The 19992-nt window shown below is 38.3% G+C and overlaps 1 protein-coding gene across 3 annotated transcripts in view; it reads left to right on the forward strand.

Moving 5' to 3' along the window:
- TRM9 (RNA-binding (RRM/RBD/RNP motifs) family protein) overlaps window positions 1-19633 on the forward strand; it is a 121894-nt gene extending 102261 nt beyond the window's left edge. For all 3 annotated transcript variants that reach the window (XM_089815572.1, XM_089815570.1, XM_089815571.1), the window contains one exon: window positions 19172-19633. In XM_089815572.1, coding sequence (XP_089671698.1) covers window positions 19172-19255 — 84 coding nt within the window. In that variant the 3' untranslated portion in view covers window positions 19256-19633. The remainder of the gene's footprint in view (window positions 1-19171) is intronic.
- Window positions 19634-19992: the final 359 nt, after the last annotated feature.

A 19992-nucleotide genomic window follows, 5' to 3' on the forward strand; every position in this document is an offset into this window, starting at 1 on the left:
CTCTCTTGGATTCTGATTGGACATCTATTGAGTGGGTCTAAATCCTTTTCCTTCAATGGTTTATCAGATGTAGATGGTCCACACCTCATAGTATTTGTCTTTGTGTGTTCAGGCCATATTTGACCTTGTTTGGTTCCTCCATTGTTTCGTAGCTTCTCTAATTGCGGAGAGGGTCATTAGAGATATCCCTACCTTGTCCACTATTTGTCGAAGTCTCTTGTTCTCTTTGCTGCTCCTTTTAACCGGTCTCGTGGGTGGTTTGCTAGGGCAGCCCCCCCTTTTGAGTACCATCGAGATCTCGATAAAGCACCTTCCCGCATTCACCTTCTCTACCCTAGGAATGATCTAACCAAATGCGTTAGAGATGATATCTATAGATAGTTCATTCGCACCACATGGATCGACCCTCACGGGGGGCTTCATTCGAAGATGGTGTTCTAGAATAAGCACTTTTTAGAGATTCATAATGGTATTATTGTTCTCCCTTCTTGCACATCTCTTCACCAACAACACTCGTGCAGGATTCCTCTTGGGTGTTTTAGAATTGGTTCCCATCATCTCTGTATTGAGATTGACCACTTGTTAGATAGAGGTGATAGTGTTAGAAAGTAAAGTACACCAATAAAATTCTGTGGGGGTGGGGGTGGGGGTGAATCATTAATACACCTTAATCAACTTTAACAAATCTGAAACATGTAACCAAAAGATATAGCAACCATAAGATAACAACCATACAATGTGGCACAAGATATGTAAACTAGAGAAAACCTTAATCAGAGGGAAAACCCCGATGGAGATGGTACCCACAAAATGATGTACTATATAAGAGTTCCTTGTGAAAGGATGTGACCCTCTTAGGGGTCAAATAAATACAATCAGTACATATGAGTCCCTGTTAGGAGACTTTGAATCTCTGTTAGAAGATTCCTACCTTGTTAGGAGTTGTGCCAACCCCGTTAGGAGTTGAAAGGAAGACAACTAAATCCACTGTCCAAATTGCTTCAGAACTGTTCTCACTAAACAATTTAGGATAACTTATCCAAGAAATGAACTGATTGAAACAACAACTTATCTTTGCCAATATAGTTTCTTTGAAGTCCACAACTTATCCTCAACATCAAACACTTCTCCGATCTTCACAAAACCGCATCTAAAGCTCGCATAACATAACATCAATAACATATGACCGTATAAAATCTCATTGACCAAAACACGATATATAAAATCAAGGAAACATCTTTTCTTTATACCAAGTCCTAATAACTATTGGGTCGACCTTAAGGCTTTCCCAATGTACAATGCATAATATAGGACCACCATAAGATATTACAATTAGGTTCCACACACTACATTACAAGTTACATCAATAATGCAACATAGTTAGCCTCCAAGGAATAACCCACACGTTATCCTTCAAAAATCTTCATTGCATGAAAACCAAATCCCGCCACCTTGAACATAGCATCTTGAACATGTCTTTGACCAAAATTCAAGCCTGTTGAACAAGCTTCAATCTTGCCAAAAAGATACATCATGAACAACAACATACAATCTTCTACAAACTGTCTTGCAACCAATCTTTTGTAACTCACTCAAAACTTCATAATTCTGTCCTCGTAGTTAGATATAGCATCTATAAACATCCAAGAACATACTGCTAACTCCGCTGAAAGCAACTCAACAACCAAAAGCCTCGTTGAACAAAACCAAGTCATGAATTCAACACATAAGCACTCAATCATCTCCCAAAGCATACTGACAATCTCCATAGGTCATTCATGCCAACAATCTCCCGCTTTGGCATTGCTGGCAACATATGATGAAAAAGATCAAAGTCCCAAAAACATATCTTTCCCTCATAGATATAAATAGGTTGTATATAATTTTTCATGTTCTAATCTCTCCTATTGATCAAACAATGTTTCCATGTATACTACTCCGTCTTAATTGTCAAACTCAACAAACTTATTCATATCTCCAGTCATATGATGAGAGAAACCATCTACAATCCAATCAGACTTCATGTTTTCAACGTGTGATACTAAAGCTTTTTCCTCTATTACCTCTTCTTTCTCAGGAATTTTTTCTTTAATAGCAACAAATCCAAGTTCATCATCTTCATCATCACTTTTTAAGAAATTTACCATCTTAAAATTGAATTCATTATCCTCATCAACATAGAGACAATCTTGGGTAAACTTTGACTTATAAGGCTTCATAGGTTTTGTCTTCTTTACTTTTGTAGGACATTCATTTGAAAAATTACCAAAATCTTTGCAAGTCCAACAAACAAAAGATTTCCTACCTTTAGGTTCCCTCTTTATGATTAATGCAAGTCCTTCATCAATCTTCATGTCTTCTTGCTTATTCACATATTTTCTAGCATAATCTCCACTAGTGCTTGCACTCCTTGTAAGTTTAGCTCTGTCTTTCTTGTACACTAAAAGTTGATTCTATCCTTATCACTCCTTGGTTCTACTTCAAAGTTTGTTCAAAAGTTTGCAACTTCCCTAGTAAAGTTTCTCTTGTCAAACTCGGTGTCACAGATATAATCTCTCCAATGATCTCAACTTTGTGTGTATAACTAGGGGTCAAAGATTTTAATATATTCCATACAACTTCATCTTCGTCACAATTCCTCCAGAACTCTTGATTCCTACAATAATCTCAACACTTCTACCAAAATATGCTCTAATGGATTCATCTTCCATCATCTTAGCATTACCTAACATATTCTTCCAATTATGTAATCTAGATTTCTTTGCAAATTTATCTCCTTCAAATAGATTTTGTAACTTAAACCAAATTTCATTAGCAAGAGATATAAACCTTTTATCTCAACATACTCTTTTTTAGGAAGAGCTTATAAGAATGCTTCTCTGGCATACATATTGTACATGAATAGATCCTTTACTTCTTGTCTGCAGTTCTCCAAATCTTTCTCCTCAATAGCGTTCTTGCTTTCCCTTATAACCAACCAATAATTTGCTCCCATGCATAGCAAGTGAATCTTAATCCCGTCCTTCCAATTGTCATAGTTAACTCCATCAAATTTCAGACTTTCTTTCCTGAATGTAGCCATGGATCTCCGTAAGCTGTTAAACCTCTTCAAGGACTTGATGCTCTGATACCAATTGTTAGAAAGTGGAGAGTCCACCAATATAACTGGTGGGGGGAGGGGGTTGAACCAATTGTATGCTTTAAACAACTTTATCAACTTAAACAAATCTGAAACATGTAATCAAAAGATAACAACCATGCAATGTGACACAAGGTATGTTAATCAGGGAAACCCTTGGTAAGAGGGAAAGCCTTGGTGGTGATGGTAGTCACAAAGTGATGTACTAATATAAAAGTTCCTTGTGAAAGGATGTGACCTTGTCAGGAATCAAATAAATACAATGCATATATATGAGTCCCTGTTAGGAGACTTTGAATCTTTGTCAAAGGATTCCAACCCTGTTAGGAGTTGAAAGGAAGACAACTGAAGCCACTGTCCAAATTGCTTCAAAACTATTCTTACTAAACAATTCAGGATAACTTATCCAAGAAAAATTAACTTATTGAAACGATCACTTATCTTTGTCAATATAGTTCCTTCAAAGTCCAAAACTTATCCTCAACATCAAACTTATCCTATTTGTAGAGATCTATATCTACCCCTTCTTCTTGTATGAGACACTTCTAGAGGCAACAATACCATTGGCATTGTCACACTACCACTACCAAATCTATAGACTCTCTCTCTCTCTCTCTCTCTCTCTCTCTCTCTCTCTCCTTATTTTTGTTTGGTGTGGTGGGATTACTATCTTACCCCTTCCACCCCCTTGGATTGTTTGGGCCTTAGTCTTAGTTTGTTCCTTCCCTTCTTTTTTCTTGTTGATTTTTGGTCACAGTTAGGTGCTCTTGTTGTTGGGTTTTCTTTGTTGTTCCCTCAGTCCCTATGATTATTTGTGGTCACTTGTTGGACATTAATAAATTTTATTTGTATCGTTATTTTATCTTCTTGGGTTATATGAATCCTTCATTGCCTCAGTTCTTTCTTTTCACTAGTTTCTTTAACTGCGGGGCATTCTCAAATCAATGCTCAAATTCATGATATCTTATACATTTGAAAAGACAAGCAAGCCCTCATCATCTAAGTCTTGAACCCATTCAAATTTCCAACCTTTAAGGTCAAGCTTTTTGGTTTGGAAAATTCTAGTTCGACACCACTAATAGGCCTTTTGCGTGATGTGCTCTCAATATATCCACTAGAGTTCCTAGAGAATTTGCAATCACCTTGGAGGTACATGGAGATTTACACTCTTGGAAAAGAGCATTTGTGTGGATCCCAATAGGAGCCATTGTCATTATTTCAAGAATTGAAACCAGCAAGCCAATGTCTTAATAAAAAGACCCACGTTGTGAAAGAAGGCCCCCACACCAAAGCACCATCCTTTGATTCATTGGAGAAGACGGCCATGATGTACCCTTTATTATAAGAGCGAATTTCATACTTTTCCATTTGTTTTTCGGTTCTGTCTTGTCGTTGAAAACAACTCCCCCAAAGAGTGTTTAATGCCTAGAAATGTACAGATCAAGCGAGCCTTGGAAGGTAAAAATATTCTTTATGAATTTGATATATCTAAATTAATAATGGGGGAGTCCTCCATGGTTGGCAATAATGGAATATCAATTGTCAGCTTGAAACAAAAGTCTATTTCTTGTTAGATTGAAATATCTTGTTGAGACTTCATCATGGCCATCTTGGCAACTTAGTTGCACATAATGGTGAGAATAATATAACATGTGGTATACGAGAAACATCATAATGTATAATGATGGGAACTCAAGGATATAATGTGCATCATTATAATGCTATCTTCTAAGTTATTGGTTTGAGTTTGGTTCTAAGTTCGGGTTCGAAGGACCAGTTCGCTAATAGGGCAGAATTTTGAGAAGGGGTTTGGGTTTGTTCATACAAAACATGTAAAAATTATATACACATATTGATGAAGCCTAGAAGCATGAGTTAAAATGAGAATGTTACATAGTATCATAAGAACATATGATTTAAACAACAAAAACATCATTAAATTTAAAACTTGTAATCATAGCATCATGAGTTGTGATCATATCGTCATATACTTCAACATCAAAGATTCAAAACATTAAAATTAAATCATAACACGTTCATGTATCATTTTTTCAAGATGGGAATATTAGCAATAAATGACCCATCTCTTACTTGCCCCTCACAATCCATTGCTTGCAAAAACATTGTCCCTTTAGGAGACACCGCCAAGAGATTAAGGGACAATTTCTAGCAATTTTCCACCCATCTAAAACAATTGATACCCCTCTCTTAATGCATGAATCCTTTATGGGCTTCAAGTGATCATTGATCAACTTGACCTTTTGATCCAACAAGGTGGTTCGTACTCTCTCAAAACCGGGGACCTGATACTCTTTAGGAGCTTCATTGAAACTTTTCAACATCTTCCAATATGGAGACCAAACAATATTACAAGACAACCCATTTTCTTACAAGCATCTTGCCATATCAATATCGGCAATTTCCCGACAATGATTTGAAATGCTGTTTCTAGTGGTCCCTTTCTTTTGTGTGTAAGGGTTGGTTCATTTTCAAACTCAAGGGTAGCTGAGGTAGTATGAAAGGGGTGATCTTTTTTCACAACATCTATTGGAAGTTGCATTCCCTTTTCTTTTTGGCTTTTAATACTTTTATTGCCAGTGTCATCGGTTGCATTTTGCCTACATTCTTCTCTCTCTCTTCCTCATGCTCTTGGATATATTTTAAATCTGTTGAATTTGGTACAAGAGCATTTTTTTTCCAGGGCATTTCTTGACTTCTCTTTAAAGTAATCGACACAAATGGCCTACCACATGAAAATATGTATTATTCCTTTCTACATCACAACTCTGATGTTTCCAACAGAATGCACCACCTTTTGGAAGGGGTTTTACAATATCCACATACTTCCAGAACAAGAGAATCAGATTGGGGTTCTATTCTTTTTTTGATATTGCCTACTGAGGAAGAGGTAGATGGCATTGTTGTTCCTTTTCCTACAGCAAGAAATTTTATACATTTTCAATAAAACTTACAAGTAACAATGATTTTTTTGGAAAGAAAATGACTAGATCTTATGGACAATGAAAGAGAAATGAAAAACAATAAAAAACTTAAACAAAAACAAAAAGAAAATGGAACAAGAACTTACCTCTTCCACTCATTGTAAGCTTGCAAAGGTGTAGGAATGAGGCACAAACACTTTAAGAAGGCTCACAAACCTATCTTCCAACTCCTTGCACAACCAAACTTTTTCTCAACCACCAATTGCTCTTTCTCAAGACAAAATAACCTACTTGCACACCACAAATGAGAATTAGAAGCTAACATACACCTTTCATTTCCACCTTTTAGGGTTAAGGGTGTCAAAATCTTATACAATTTGCAAAAACAAAGTCACTTAAGTGACATCCACGAGTCTGAGTTTGTCGGAATTAGTGTGCAATTTGACCTATTTGGTCATGGTTCGTCGGGGTCCGTTGGACTAATCAGCAAGTTTGAGCTGGGTGTTAGATTTTTGAACCCTGCCTGGACCAGCAGGCGAATTGGACCAGAACCAGGTACCAGTTTGTACCTAGGCTGGTCCAACAGGGTAAATCGACAAACCTCTTCCTTGTCTTTTTACCAGATCAATATGATACAAAAATGACTATGTTTTTTATTTATTTGTATGCATATGATTAAAGATCTTATTGATTGTAATTGGTTATAGAGGTAATCAAGAATTAATAAAGTAAAAGCCTATCTTTATTCTTGCTTGTTTGGATTTGGAATATTCTTTCAAGAATGACTTTTTGGCACTTCAATTGCTTGCTTAAGTGTCTTTTAAGATTTAATGGGCCTGTTCTTATTAAAATTATTGGCACTCTGTCCTGTCAAGTTGCTTACTCATTTTGGCTTTTCAAGGGGTTGGATTGTAAAGTAACTGTCTAGTTTAGTGTTTTAAACCAGGTATAGACATTTCTTTCATCCTCAAAATTTACATGGGACCACATTGAAAACCCACTTATATAGTGACCTGGGACCATGGTATTAATGCTTTATTTGTTTACCTTGCGTACAAAGCAATTTGGCTGCGAGATTTTAGTCTCTTTTGTTCATTTTTGACGCAGTGCAAGGCCGGGTGTACCCCCAATGGAGGTGATCAAGCCCCCAACAAATAAGCACACAACGAAAAAAATAAACAAAAACACTAAGATTCAGATCCAAAACAACACTTATTCTCTTAATAGAACCATAGGATGCACATCCAACATGTCAGGCTGTAAGGCCTTCCCAGTTACAACCATTACAAACAAAGAAACAACTCAAGTCTCATATGTGAACTTCCATCTCCTAGCTCTCACCCCTGAGGATGCTCCTAGCTCTCCATGCTAACAACTTGCTACTCTACACGTCACAAGACTCGATACTTGTACCAAATCAAGCCATAAGTTGGCCTGAAAGATTATATAAAATAAATACTTAGGACAGGCCCAAAGTGTACAAACATAACTTACCCATATGATAAAATAAGACTACGTGACCTTAGACATAGGTCCACATGCCATCCAACGACTCAGATCCAAGATCGCATAAGCTAACTCCCGAGGATTGAAGATTGCCAAAACAATCTCCAACGTCTATCCAAGTAATGAAGAATACTCTACTGACAACCACCAAAAGAGCTCTAACTCAAACACAAATGCGCCAATAGTTATGCGAATATAGAAAAAGGTCCATAGAGAGGCCCCAAACATAACTCCAAGTTCGCAGACATAGGGTCCACTCAAAACCATGCTCGATGCTCCTGCATCAGACTCCCGAGGTAAATAGAAAAGTGTGTCCGATAATTTGATGCTAAAAGAAATATCTGAACCCAATTTTATCTTCACCAAAGGTTTCCACTTCATCAAAGATAAGAGAACACATCTACAAATCAACCATATTTGCTTCATCCGTTCAAACATCAAAATCATATGAATCTCAGCAACCCAATTAACTTGCCTATTCACACGAACCAATTGAACATCATAAGGCTTCGCAAACAATCTCTACAACTGATCATAACTAGCAATAGTAACATCCTCGATCGTGAAATCTATGCCAAGAACATCATGAAAACCCAAAACTAGGTCAGCAACAACATGCAGACCCGAATCCTGTAAAGACCTCAAGTTGACTCCAATGGAATTAACAAAACAAACAGTGAACAAGCTTCTTGTTTTTAATTTATAAATCAAAGTTATGGTGAGTAGTACAAGCAAATTTCTCATCAACTAGGTTTTTGACAATACCAATGATTAAAGAAGATAACCAAATTATGATACCAAATTTCCAATTAAAAGGTGATGGAACCTGATTTGAAATTGTAGACCATTAATAAACTTCTGCCAGCTGTAAGGAAGGAGCTACGCCATACACCAGTGATGACCCCTCACGCGATATGCCAAGGAAGTTTGCTGTTGCCGACTTTAGGGAATTATGAATACGGCTATCTCCCTGCGATATATATTGGCGGCCAAGAATAGCGTCCAAGAAAGACGTCTTTACAGGCGGATTTATGGCACCAAGCTGTGATTAATCTCTGCCTGCCAGAACTTCACATTAGCCGCCTCCCACTATGAATGAATATCATAAATTACTCCAGGCATAACTCCAGGAATCTCAGTCACTTTTCAGATGAGCCACCACTCTTGATTTTACTCAAAATCAATGTGCAATTGGATTGACAAATGGCAGACCCAACACTACCGATTTCTTCAGAATTGTTTAATCTCCTGAGCCACAGTTAGTACAGTTGGAGATTTGAATAATTGTCTACCTCAGCACAATTATCAATGGAAGAAAATTCAGAACTTCATCAAACCCTCAGGCAATGGTAAGAGCAAGAAAATATATATGATTCAAGATCCTTTTCTCTCCAAATGAAATCATATTTATAAGATTTTGTGCAACCTGGCTTCACCTTGACACTTCTCACTTAAATAACTCTTTAAATATAAAGTCTACTTACTTTATAATATAAAGCTCATTGAATAATCATTAATTCTCGAATTAATCAGAATAACCATGACTTCATCCAATTAATTTGTCCAAAACCCAAAAACAGAGTGATAAGTACTCAACAATGTCAGAATTGCCTTGACCAAAAATAGGATCTTGCCAGAAGTGACTTACTAAGAATAGTAAGTCCAAAAATAGCAAAGCCATATCAAAGACCCCCAAAAATGAACGTCAATTCACGGGGATCGCATTGATGGGCTGACAAATCAACAATTTGAAGACCTGCTAAATTGGGGACATTACAGTTCTCCCTCCCCAAAATTGCTTGTCCTCAAGCAATTGAAGTTCGGAATGCTGTAAAATATCTTTGGGTTCCCAGGTAGCGTCCTCATCCGGAAGGTTCTGCCACTTAACCAAAAACTGACGAATGGTCCTCCGTCGCAATTGCCTTTCTCTAGTATCAAGTATTGCTTCTAAAATCCCCTCCAATCTCCCTTTGTCATCCAACGGAGGCAAAATAGGAGAAGGTCTCACATGATGACCCAAAACCCCTTTAAGACGTGAAACATGAAGCACATTATGAATTTTGCTATCATCAGGCAACTGCAACTCATATGCTACCTCACCAACCCGCTGCACAATCCAAAAGGGCCCATAATATCACGACTTAAGTTTCTCAACTCCTCTCTTCTTGATCGAAGATTGCCGATACGACTGTAACATCAAGTAGACCATGTCTCCTACCTGATAGGTTCTAGCTGTTCTCTTCTGATGAGCATACTGCTTTTGCTGATTTTGAGCCCTCTTTATATTATCTTTCAATGTCCTTATTACATCCTGGTTGTCTCGTAGTAACTCCCTGACACTCGGTACTCTGCTATCACCACATAACATATCCACAAAACTAGACAGATTATAACCATATAGAGCTTTGAAAGGCGACATCTGTATAGTCATGTAATGAGCAAAATTATAACAATATTCACATGAGTGAATCCATTTTACCCAAGTCTTTTGTTGAGAAGAGACATAATTCCGCAGATAACCCTCAACCCATTTGTTCACTATTTCCGTCTGGTCATCAGTGTGCGGATGGTAGCTGGTGCTAGGAGTCAACTTAGTCCCACACAATCTATAAATCTCTTGCCAAAAATGGCTCATAAATCTACTGTCACGGTCACTCATAATGGTTTTGGGTAAATCGTGCAACCTAAAGATCTCTCTGAAAAATAATTCAGCCAATTGCACATATGAATAGGTAGTGGTAATAGGGAAGAAATGAGCATACTTTGTGAGTCTATCTACTACCACATAAATACAATCTCGCCCTTGGGCCTTAGGCAAACCTACAATGAAGTCCATGGAGATTCCCTCCCACTTCCCTTCAGGAGTAGGAAGTGGCTGAAATAAACCAGCAGGGTAGGTGTGTTCGTGTTTGTTCTATTGACAAACCGAACATTTTCGGACCTAGTGATGGACATCATCCTTCAATCCCTTCCATGTAAATCTCTCCTGGACCTGTCTATAAGTCTTGAAAAAGCCTGGATGACCAGCCATAGGAGAATCATGGAATGCCCATATAATAATCTTACGCACCACTGACTCTGGAATCGGATAAATCTGCCCCTTGTAGATAATTAACTCACCTGAAAGTGAATATTTGTCATCTTGAATACTACCATCCAAAATACTTGTCGTCCACTAATCCTTGGCGTATTCAGTTAATTAAATGCCTCCAATTCTCTGAAATATTAGAAACTACACAAAGGTGAGGTCTCCTTGAAAGAGCATCCGCAACTACATTTTGAGGCCCTTTGATATAGGAGATATCAAAATCATAAGACTGTAGCTTGCTGACCCATTTCTACTGCCTTTCATTCAGATCTCTCTGCCCCAAGAAATGCCTCAAGCTATTATGATCAGTTTCAATGCAGAACTTGCTGCCCACCAAATATTGCTTGAATTTAGCCAAAGCGTGCATGATAGCTAACATTTCTTTATCAAAAACGCTGTAAGTTTTCTCAGGACCCAGCAATTTCCTGCTCTCAAAAATGATGGGATGTTGATCCTGGGACAAGACAACACCAATACCCTCTCCGGAAGCATCACAATGCAAATCAAAAGGCCTCGAGAAATTAGGCAAGGCCAACACTGGACATGAAGTCATAATAGTCTTAAACTTCTCAAAACATTCCTGTCCCTGTGCTGACCACTAGAAAGTACCCTTACGGGTCAAATCTGTAAGGGGTGCAGCATGTCGTGAGAAATCGACCACAAACTTATGTTAAAAAGCACAAAGACCAATAAACCCTTGTAACTGTGTCAGCGTCTTTGGTGTAGGCCACTCTATAATAGCATGGATCTTATCCAGATCCATACGAACTCCATCGGCACTGATAATATGTCCCAGGTAAAGTAACTCTATCATACCAAGAGCACACTTGGACTCTTTGGCATGCAAAGAAGCATAATCCAAAATACTCAAAATTGTATCTAGGTGAACCACATGATCATCCCAAGTCTTACTATAAATCAGAATGTCGTCAAAGAAGACCAACACAAACCTACGGAGTTGACTATGGAACACCCTGTTCATAGTAGACTGAAAAGTGGCAGGAGCATTGGTGAGACCAAAGGGCATGACTAGGAATTCAAAATGTCCATAGTGACACTTGAAAGCTGTCTTCTCGATGTCCTGCTCTCTAACCCGGATTTGATGATAGCTAGACCTTAGATCAATCTTCGAAAAATATTTTGCCCCATGCAATTCATCAACGAGTCATCAATCCGTGGAATGGGATACCGGTTTTTTATGGTCCTCTTATTCAGCATTTCGATAATCAATGCACATCCGGAGGGTACCATCCTTCTTCTTCACCAGAACAACTCGAGAAGTGAATGGGGACTTACTTGGCCTGATATGCCCTTGATCAAGTAGCTCCTGTTTGGTTTTCTCAATCTCATCTTTGAGCCTCTTCGGATGGTGATACGGGGTAATCATAATAGGTTTAGTGCCTTCCTCCAGCTCAATAATATGCTCAATCCCTCGATCGAGTGGCCTACTAGGAGGTAAATCGTTAAACACCTTAGAGTGTTTAATCCTCAATTGCTGGATATCAGGATGATATTCTGCCTCTTTAATATTCTTTTGAGTTGGCATAATTCTGCACTCTACTGCCCAGTCAACAATATCCTCATGACAAACCAAGTGTTGCATATGCCTAAGTGAAATCTGCTTCAGCTCATCATTACGGATTGCTTTCAGAACTTGGGGCTGCCCATCCTTAATGAACCTCATCTCCATCTTTTCAGGCTCAAGTAGATGTCTTTAAGTGTGTGCAACCATGCCATACCAAGGACTATATTTGTCCCCCCCATGTCCACCACATAGAAATCTGCAGTGAAAGCATATGTATTAAGCTTCACAGGAAGATCTGTAATCATCTTGTTACACTTCAAGGTGTAACCATCAGCTACCTGTACCCATAGGACCTCAAAATCCTCAGTCTGCATACCCCTTCTGGTAGCTAAACGAGCATCAATGAAATTATGAGTAGCTCTAGTATCAAATAAAGCAACAATACTCTGTCTAACTATGAGCCCATGCATCCAGAAAGCACCCTCTTTCCTCACACTGGATAAGTGAGCTACTTTGAGGTTGGAGTCATCCACCTCATCATCTACATCATCACTCCTATGCTGATCCTAATCACTAGCCCCAAATGGCTCCTGAAAATCAGTACCGTCATCATCATCATAGAACCATTCCATCATCCTGTTTTTCCCCTTAGGCTTCACGGGACAGTCATGGTTGACATCATAGGGAATCCTGCAATAGAAACACAACTTCCTCCTCAAATCATTAATTGTTTCCTTGTCCAAGGGTGTTGCAGCAAGATGCTTTCCCTCAGTGTTCTCTCTCCGGGGAGGTGTCCTATCATAGGAGGACGTAGCAAGCTTTGAGGCAAACTTGCCTCTAGGTGTAGAGGCCTCTAAATTAGGGGCCTTTATCATTGCCTTCTGTAATGACGGGGGGTCTAATGACTTAACCCCCCCTCGAAGTGGCTTAGCAAGGTCCTCAATTAAAAGCATAACCCTCCTCCGCTCAGATATGTCATACACCATCACTGACAACCTCTAAAACTCACTGATGAATACCTCCAAACCATCTGTCTGTCGTAACTGAGCCAACTCAAAGTAAACCTCGGGATCTTTCTTGTCAAAACGTTCTATCAATTTGTCAACAAACTCCTAATATGATATGCTCTGGTCGTGATGGAGAGATACCACCAATCGTGCACAACTCCATCAAGGTGTAACACAACAAACTTGATGGCATCCTCCTCAGTCATAGGACGCAAGGCAAGATAAGTGTCGAGCTTCTGGACCCAAGCTCTAGCACTCATTCTACCACTCCCATCAAAATGAGCCAATGTCATCTTATTGGCTGCTTGCTAGAGCTCAGTATACTTGGGCCGCTATTTAGTAGCAGGCCTACCCTTGGAATGCTCACGCTTCTGTGTCAAATACCTGTCAAAACTCAAATTATCTTTTAATGCTTGAGGAAGAGCATCCCACTCATAAAAATGAGTCAAAACATCATCAACAAATGGAGCAGTGACAGTAGTAGTGCTAACTGTATCTAATTCAGGTCTCAGAAAAGTAGGTTTCTGTGGCTTGTGTTGAGCCCCAATATAACCTGTCCTGTCCACCCTGTCATCCATCCTAACATGATCCTCGATCCTGTGTTTGTCATCAGCCCTAGGCCCCGCATCCACACGTGACTTGTAGGAACCAATAGAAATATCTCGGTCTCTCTCTCTACTCCGCTCTCGTGGCAAAGTTAATTGCTGCAAGGTGTTGGACAACTGTTGGAGAACATCTGTCATCTGCTGTTGCCTGATTGCGATATTTCAAAATGCTTGCAAGGCATCTCTGTCAACCTGAGCATTTGTAGCACGTTGTTTGGAACCACTAGAACCACCCGGACTACCCACTGTGCCAAACTGAATCTCCAACTCTCCTTGAGGTACATTCTGATCTCATCGGATGTAGTGCATTCTAGGCACAAACCTTCGATCATCATCCATACTTCAGGAAACATAATTTTTTTCTTTTCGAAAAATGCCTTCGATAATTTTTGAGCCCAATTCCTACAGGCTGGCAGGAAACCGCTCTGATACCACTGTAAATACCTCAAGTTGACTCCAATGGAATTACCAAAACAAACAGTGATCAAACTTCTTGTTTTTTATTTATAAATCAAAGTTATGGTGAGTAGTACAAGCAAATTTCTCAGCAACTAAGTTTTTGACAACACCAATGATTAAAGAAGATTACCAAATTATGATACCAAATTTCCAATTAAAAGGTGATGGAACCTGATTTGAAATTGCAGACCATTAATAAACTTCCGCCAGCTATAAGGAAGAAGCTACGCCATACACCAGTGATGACCCCTCACGGGATATGCCAAGGAAGTTTGCTATTGCCGACTTTAGGGAATTATGAATACGGCTATCTCATTGTGATATATATTGGCAGCCAAGAATAGCGTCCAAGAAAGATGTCTTTGTAGGTGGATTTATGGCGCCAACCTGTGATTAATCTCTACCGGCCAGAACTTCACATTATCCGCCTCCCACTATGAATGAATATCATAAATTACTCCAGGCGTAACTCCAAGAATCTAAGTCACTTTTCAGATGAGCTGCACTCTCGATTCACTCAAAATTGATGTGCAATTGGATTGACAAATGGGAGACCCAGCACTACCGATTTCTTCAGAATTCTTTAATCTCCTGAGCCACAGTTAGCATAGTTGGAGATTTGAATAATTGTCTACCTCAGCACAATTATCAATGGAAGAAAATTCAGAACTTCATCAAACCCTCAGGAAATGGTAAGAGCAAGAAAATATATATGATTCAAGATCCTTTTCTCTCCAAATGAAATCATATTTATAAGATTTTGTGCAACCTGGCTTCACCTTGACACGTCTCACTTAATAACTCTTTATAATATAAAGCTCATTAAATAATCGTTAAATCTCGAATTAATCAAAATAACCATGACTTCATCCGATTAATTCGTCCAAAGCTCGAAAGCAGAGTGATAAGTACTCAACAATGTTAGAACTGCCTTGACCAAAAATAGGAACTGGCTAAAAGTGACTTACTAAAAATAGTGAGTCCAAAAATAGCAAAGCCATATCAAAGACCCCCAAAACCGAATGTCAACTCACGGGGATCGCGCTGATGAGCTGACAAATCAACAATCCAAAGACTTGCTAAATCGGGGACATTACAAATCCACAATAGTAGTAACACGTAAATCCTCAACCATATTAGCAACAAGTAAATCCATGTCAACAATATGTAAATTATTAACACAAATGAAACTCTCAACAATCTCATTGTCCACAACAAGATGCTCTGTGATTCCCATGTCCGATCCATCCATCTGCTTATTGAAACCAAAATATACCTCATCATCTTTAGTGAAGTCAATCTTTACCTCTTCCTCATCAACAAAGTGTCTTCTTCTCTGAACAATCCTCCTAACCGGTCAAACAACTCTCTTTCTGATCGGTAGATGCCAACTCAAAACAATATTGTCTTATTTCTTCAACCCTCTTATTGAATTTATTCTAAAACTGATCCAACTTATCCATCAGATTCCTCTCAAAGTGCAACTGCCTCACATCAGCGATTTGATTTCAAGACTCCTACTACCTCACACTTGGCGATTTGCCTTCCATCTTTGCAGCCTACCACAATTCGGCCATTTGTTCACTCAAGGAAAACTTCATCTCTCACATCAAGGTTTCATAACCAAAATGATCCATCTGCGAGTCCTTTGCAATTGCGAGCCAAAAACACAATCTACCACCTCACAAAAAAGGGATTTAGGGCTTCGCCGTTGATCAAACCACCACACAACTATCACAACATTGAAATCTGCTCTGATACCATTTGATCTAGTGCAAGGCTGGGTGTACCCCAAATGGAGGTGACCAAGCCCCCAACAAATAAACACACAACAGAAAATAAACAAAACATAGAGATTCAAGTCCAAAACAACACTTATTCTTATAATAGAATCATAAGATTTACATCCGACATGTCGAGCTGTAAGGCCTTTCCGGCTATGAACATTACAAACAAAGAAACAACTCAAGTCTAATATGCAAACTTTGATCTCCTAGCTATCACCCCTCGGAATGCTCCTAGCTCTCCATGCCAAGAACTTGCTACTCTAGACATCACAAGACTCTATACTTGTACCAAATTAAGCCACTAGTTGGCCTGGCAGATTATATTAAATAAACACTTAGGATAGGCCCCAAGTGTACAAACATAACTAACTTATGATAGAATAACACTACGCGACCTTAGACATAGGTCCACATGCCATCCAATGTTCTAGATCCAAGATTGCATAAGCTAACTCCCAAGGACCAAAGTTTGCCAAAATAATCTCCAAGGTCCATCCAAGTAATGAAGAACACGCTACAAGCAGCCGCCAAAAGAGCTCTAACCTGAACACAAACATGCCAGTTGTTATGCGAACATAGGAAAAGGTCCATAGAGAGGCCCCAAACATAACCCCAAGCTCACCGACATAGGGTCCACTCAAAACCATGCTCGATGCTCCTGCATCAATTTTCCATATTCAGCTTCAAACAGTTTGAAAACCCATCTCCAAAGAAGGAAGGAGAGGCCAGCGGCTTAGCACCTTCTTCTCCACCATTGTTGCCATCTGCTTTTGTCTTCATTCCCACCACATTTTTCTTGATTTGGTCTTTCAGAAGGGACCAACTTGCAACTGCAAATATTTTCCTCTCTTTCACATCAACTCCCTTTGTCCACCCCAAGGAGGGACTAAAGGGAGGTTGCCGTCTGTCCACTCTATGCTAATACCCACTTTTTGCACAGAAGACCTTTTCTGGCTCTTCCATCACCACTATCTGCAATAATGCTTAAAACCACTCAAATGCACTGAAGTCCCCATCTCCCAAATTTCTTCTTGTTTGGAGTTGCAGAAGGAAGTTTTGCACGGGCTGTAGGAGGTATGGGAGAACAAATAATCAACCCTGCGAATGGAGACAAAGAATAAATCAAAATGCCTTCATCTCCGCATTCAAGAATCCACAACAATAATAAATGAAAAAACATTTCAAACAACAAAGGGGAGGAACCTCTTCTTTGAAAAAATTACCTAGGAAAAAAAAATTCCCCCAATTCAAACCGTCAAAGGCAGGGAACCCTCCTACTTGACCTTCGATAAGAAACTTTCCCCAATTCGCTAAATTTCTCCTGTAAAATCATTTCCCACTTAGCACTTTTCACATCATCTTCAATTCTAAATTTCCATTCTTAAGAGTATGCAAAATGTCAGGTGTACAGGATGATTTAAAATAATCTGTAACTGTAAAAAAAGTGGTGTAAAGTATGATTTTCTTGGGGAAGTTCCTGTACATGAAGTAGGTATAGTGAGTTCAGATTAGAGCACGGGTAGATGCATTTGATGGTGCTAGTTCAATCAATGGGCAGCTAGCTCTTACCAGGGCCAGACGTTTGGTTAACTTGTCCAGCAGAGATCCACTGGTAGACAGATTAAGACAGCCGAGCTTATGCTTTAATGCCATTATTGTTGTTTTATGTCGTTTTGTAAAGCTTGATCTTGCTCTGTAACGCTATGCAATTATTTTCCCTGATCGGTGGGAAAGTGTTATAATTTATACGGAAACTTTTTAAAACTGTACCCACTTTAAATGTGGCAAGAAGATGAGCAGTCAGAGTTTGTTTGGTCGTAGCTATTCGATAAGTGTACAGAAAGAGCTAGGTTATTTGCTGCCATCCCTCCTTCCCTATATTGGTTTTCTATTATCTTCCCCTTCTTGGATGATTGTTACAATGTGGTTTTAATTGCTTCTCCCTATAGAAAATAAGATTTTATTAAGTTACTGAAGAAAATAAGATTTTATAGAAGTGATTTTGAAGATAAACTAATTTTTCCTTCTTTAATAGATGTATACTACTCACTCCAGTGTGGCTGGCACTAGCCAAATAATTGAATAGTTCTTTTCTGTAACGGGCTAAACGCCAGAAACTTGATTTTTTAATTTAGAATGGTCAATAATTGCTGTAGGATTCAGATATTATTTATTTCCAATTTAGATTGCAGATTTCGTCATGAATTTCAGAAAGAGTTTCTCCCTTCTGAATTCCTAGACCTGAATTTTGAATTCTTTTTTCAAAACTATCGCCATGCTAGAAATAATATTTTGTGTTAGACAATTCTTGTAGTGTTTTGTTTTGCTACACATTAATTGTTTTCCAATTTTTTTTGGGACAGATCATTTGTTTTTGTTTGATTCAATGTCTTGTAAAATATAGTAATAGTGGTGATTTAGAAGTTATTATTGTTTAATTCATTGAAATATATTATTTGGATGTATTTGACATACATATGCGCATATTCATATAAATGGTTAATTTTTCATCCTTGAGCTATTGATGGATGGGAATATCATCTATATTTTAAGTTTGGTCATTTAGGCTACTAATATTTTATGTGGAATCCTCCCTTCTTTACTCTTGCTTCTTTTTAGGTTTTAGCATTGGACTGGTGGTTTTAGATTTCAGCATTGAATTGTTGGTTAAGGATGAGGTACTCCATTGAATTGTCAAAAAGCCATTAGCCATTAGTGCCCTATTTCTGGAATGCCAACCCGAACTAAGAATTGCAACTGAAATGTATCATTCAGATTTCCAAGCAAGTTTACATTTATTATAATGTTGGCATTGGTCTCATTGTGACTTTAATCTTGTCCAAATCTAGTAGCTGACCTAATAAAATAGAAGAAATGTGAAAAATCACTTGATACCTATGTTACAATTCCTCTTCAAAAATCCACTGAAAGATAGGTAGTAAGATGGTTTGTTTTGATATTAGCTTAAATTGAATTCTAATTTTCTTAGAATATGCACTACTGAATGACAACTTTCACATGCCTTGCATGTCTAATACTCCTTGCACAAGGCAGGGACTCAAGCTTTCCTAGAGCTCTTGTTGGATTGATTTTATGTCTTGGTCTTTGAGCAGGTTCGATTTGGCCCCTGCAACTGTAGATTTCCACAGTATTGCGATTCCCAAATTCAAGCTCACGATATAGATAGGCAAATATAAAGCAATGGGGAAAGAATGGAACTCAAAGAAAATTGCTTATTAAATTGACACAAATTGTATGTGATATCGAGTCTTATGTTAAGACCTACAACATGGAGGAATTCGGTCTTGCAACTCAAATTTTTCCAAAAGCAGCCTATTATTATTCGAAGAACTGTTTAGTCAAATATTGAATGTTATCAGAGCTTGTTGTCTTGGGAAAATGCCGAAGGAATTTTGTCTTGTGCAGGGTGAGGAAATGGTTTGACAAATTATGAGCATTGACATTATATTTCAAAATGGCTAAAGATGACACAAAGGTATATCATGATTGATTGTAAGTTTTGAATAATGCTAATTTAAAGCTTCTGATGTCTATTTTATTCAGGTTTTTTTTAAGCTCATGCATAAATATTTGCATACAATTAAAAACATTACTACATGTTCTGTGTGATTGTTTGAGTGCATTGACACAGGATAATGCCTAGTGTATCCAGGAAAATGAATGATTAGAGAGGAATTTTAATGAGGTTCACGAGATCAAGTGGTCCAAAGAATCAAGAGACAAAATTAACACATTTTCAGATTTCCCCGTCAGCTTTTCTAGTATGAATTTTGACTAAGAAGCTTGTCATTTTGTGAAGTTCTCCTTGAAAAGCTCATTTAGACTGTCCACCTTTAAAATGTTTTCAAATTGTTTATGGATAGTCTCATATGCTGCACACTCCATGATGATGTGTTAGTTTCAACCACTTGAT

The sequence above is a fragment of the Cupressus sempervirens genome, chromosome 2 (genome assembly GCF_028749045.1).
Source record: "Cupressus sempervirens isolate cs-2001-9-10 chromosome 2, ASM2874904v1, whole genome shotgun sequence".
NCBI classification, from domain to species: domain Eukaryota; kingdom Viridiplantae; phylum Streptophyta; class Pinopsida; order Cupressales; family Cupressaceae; genus Cupressus; species Cupressus sempervirens.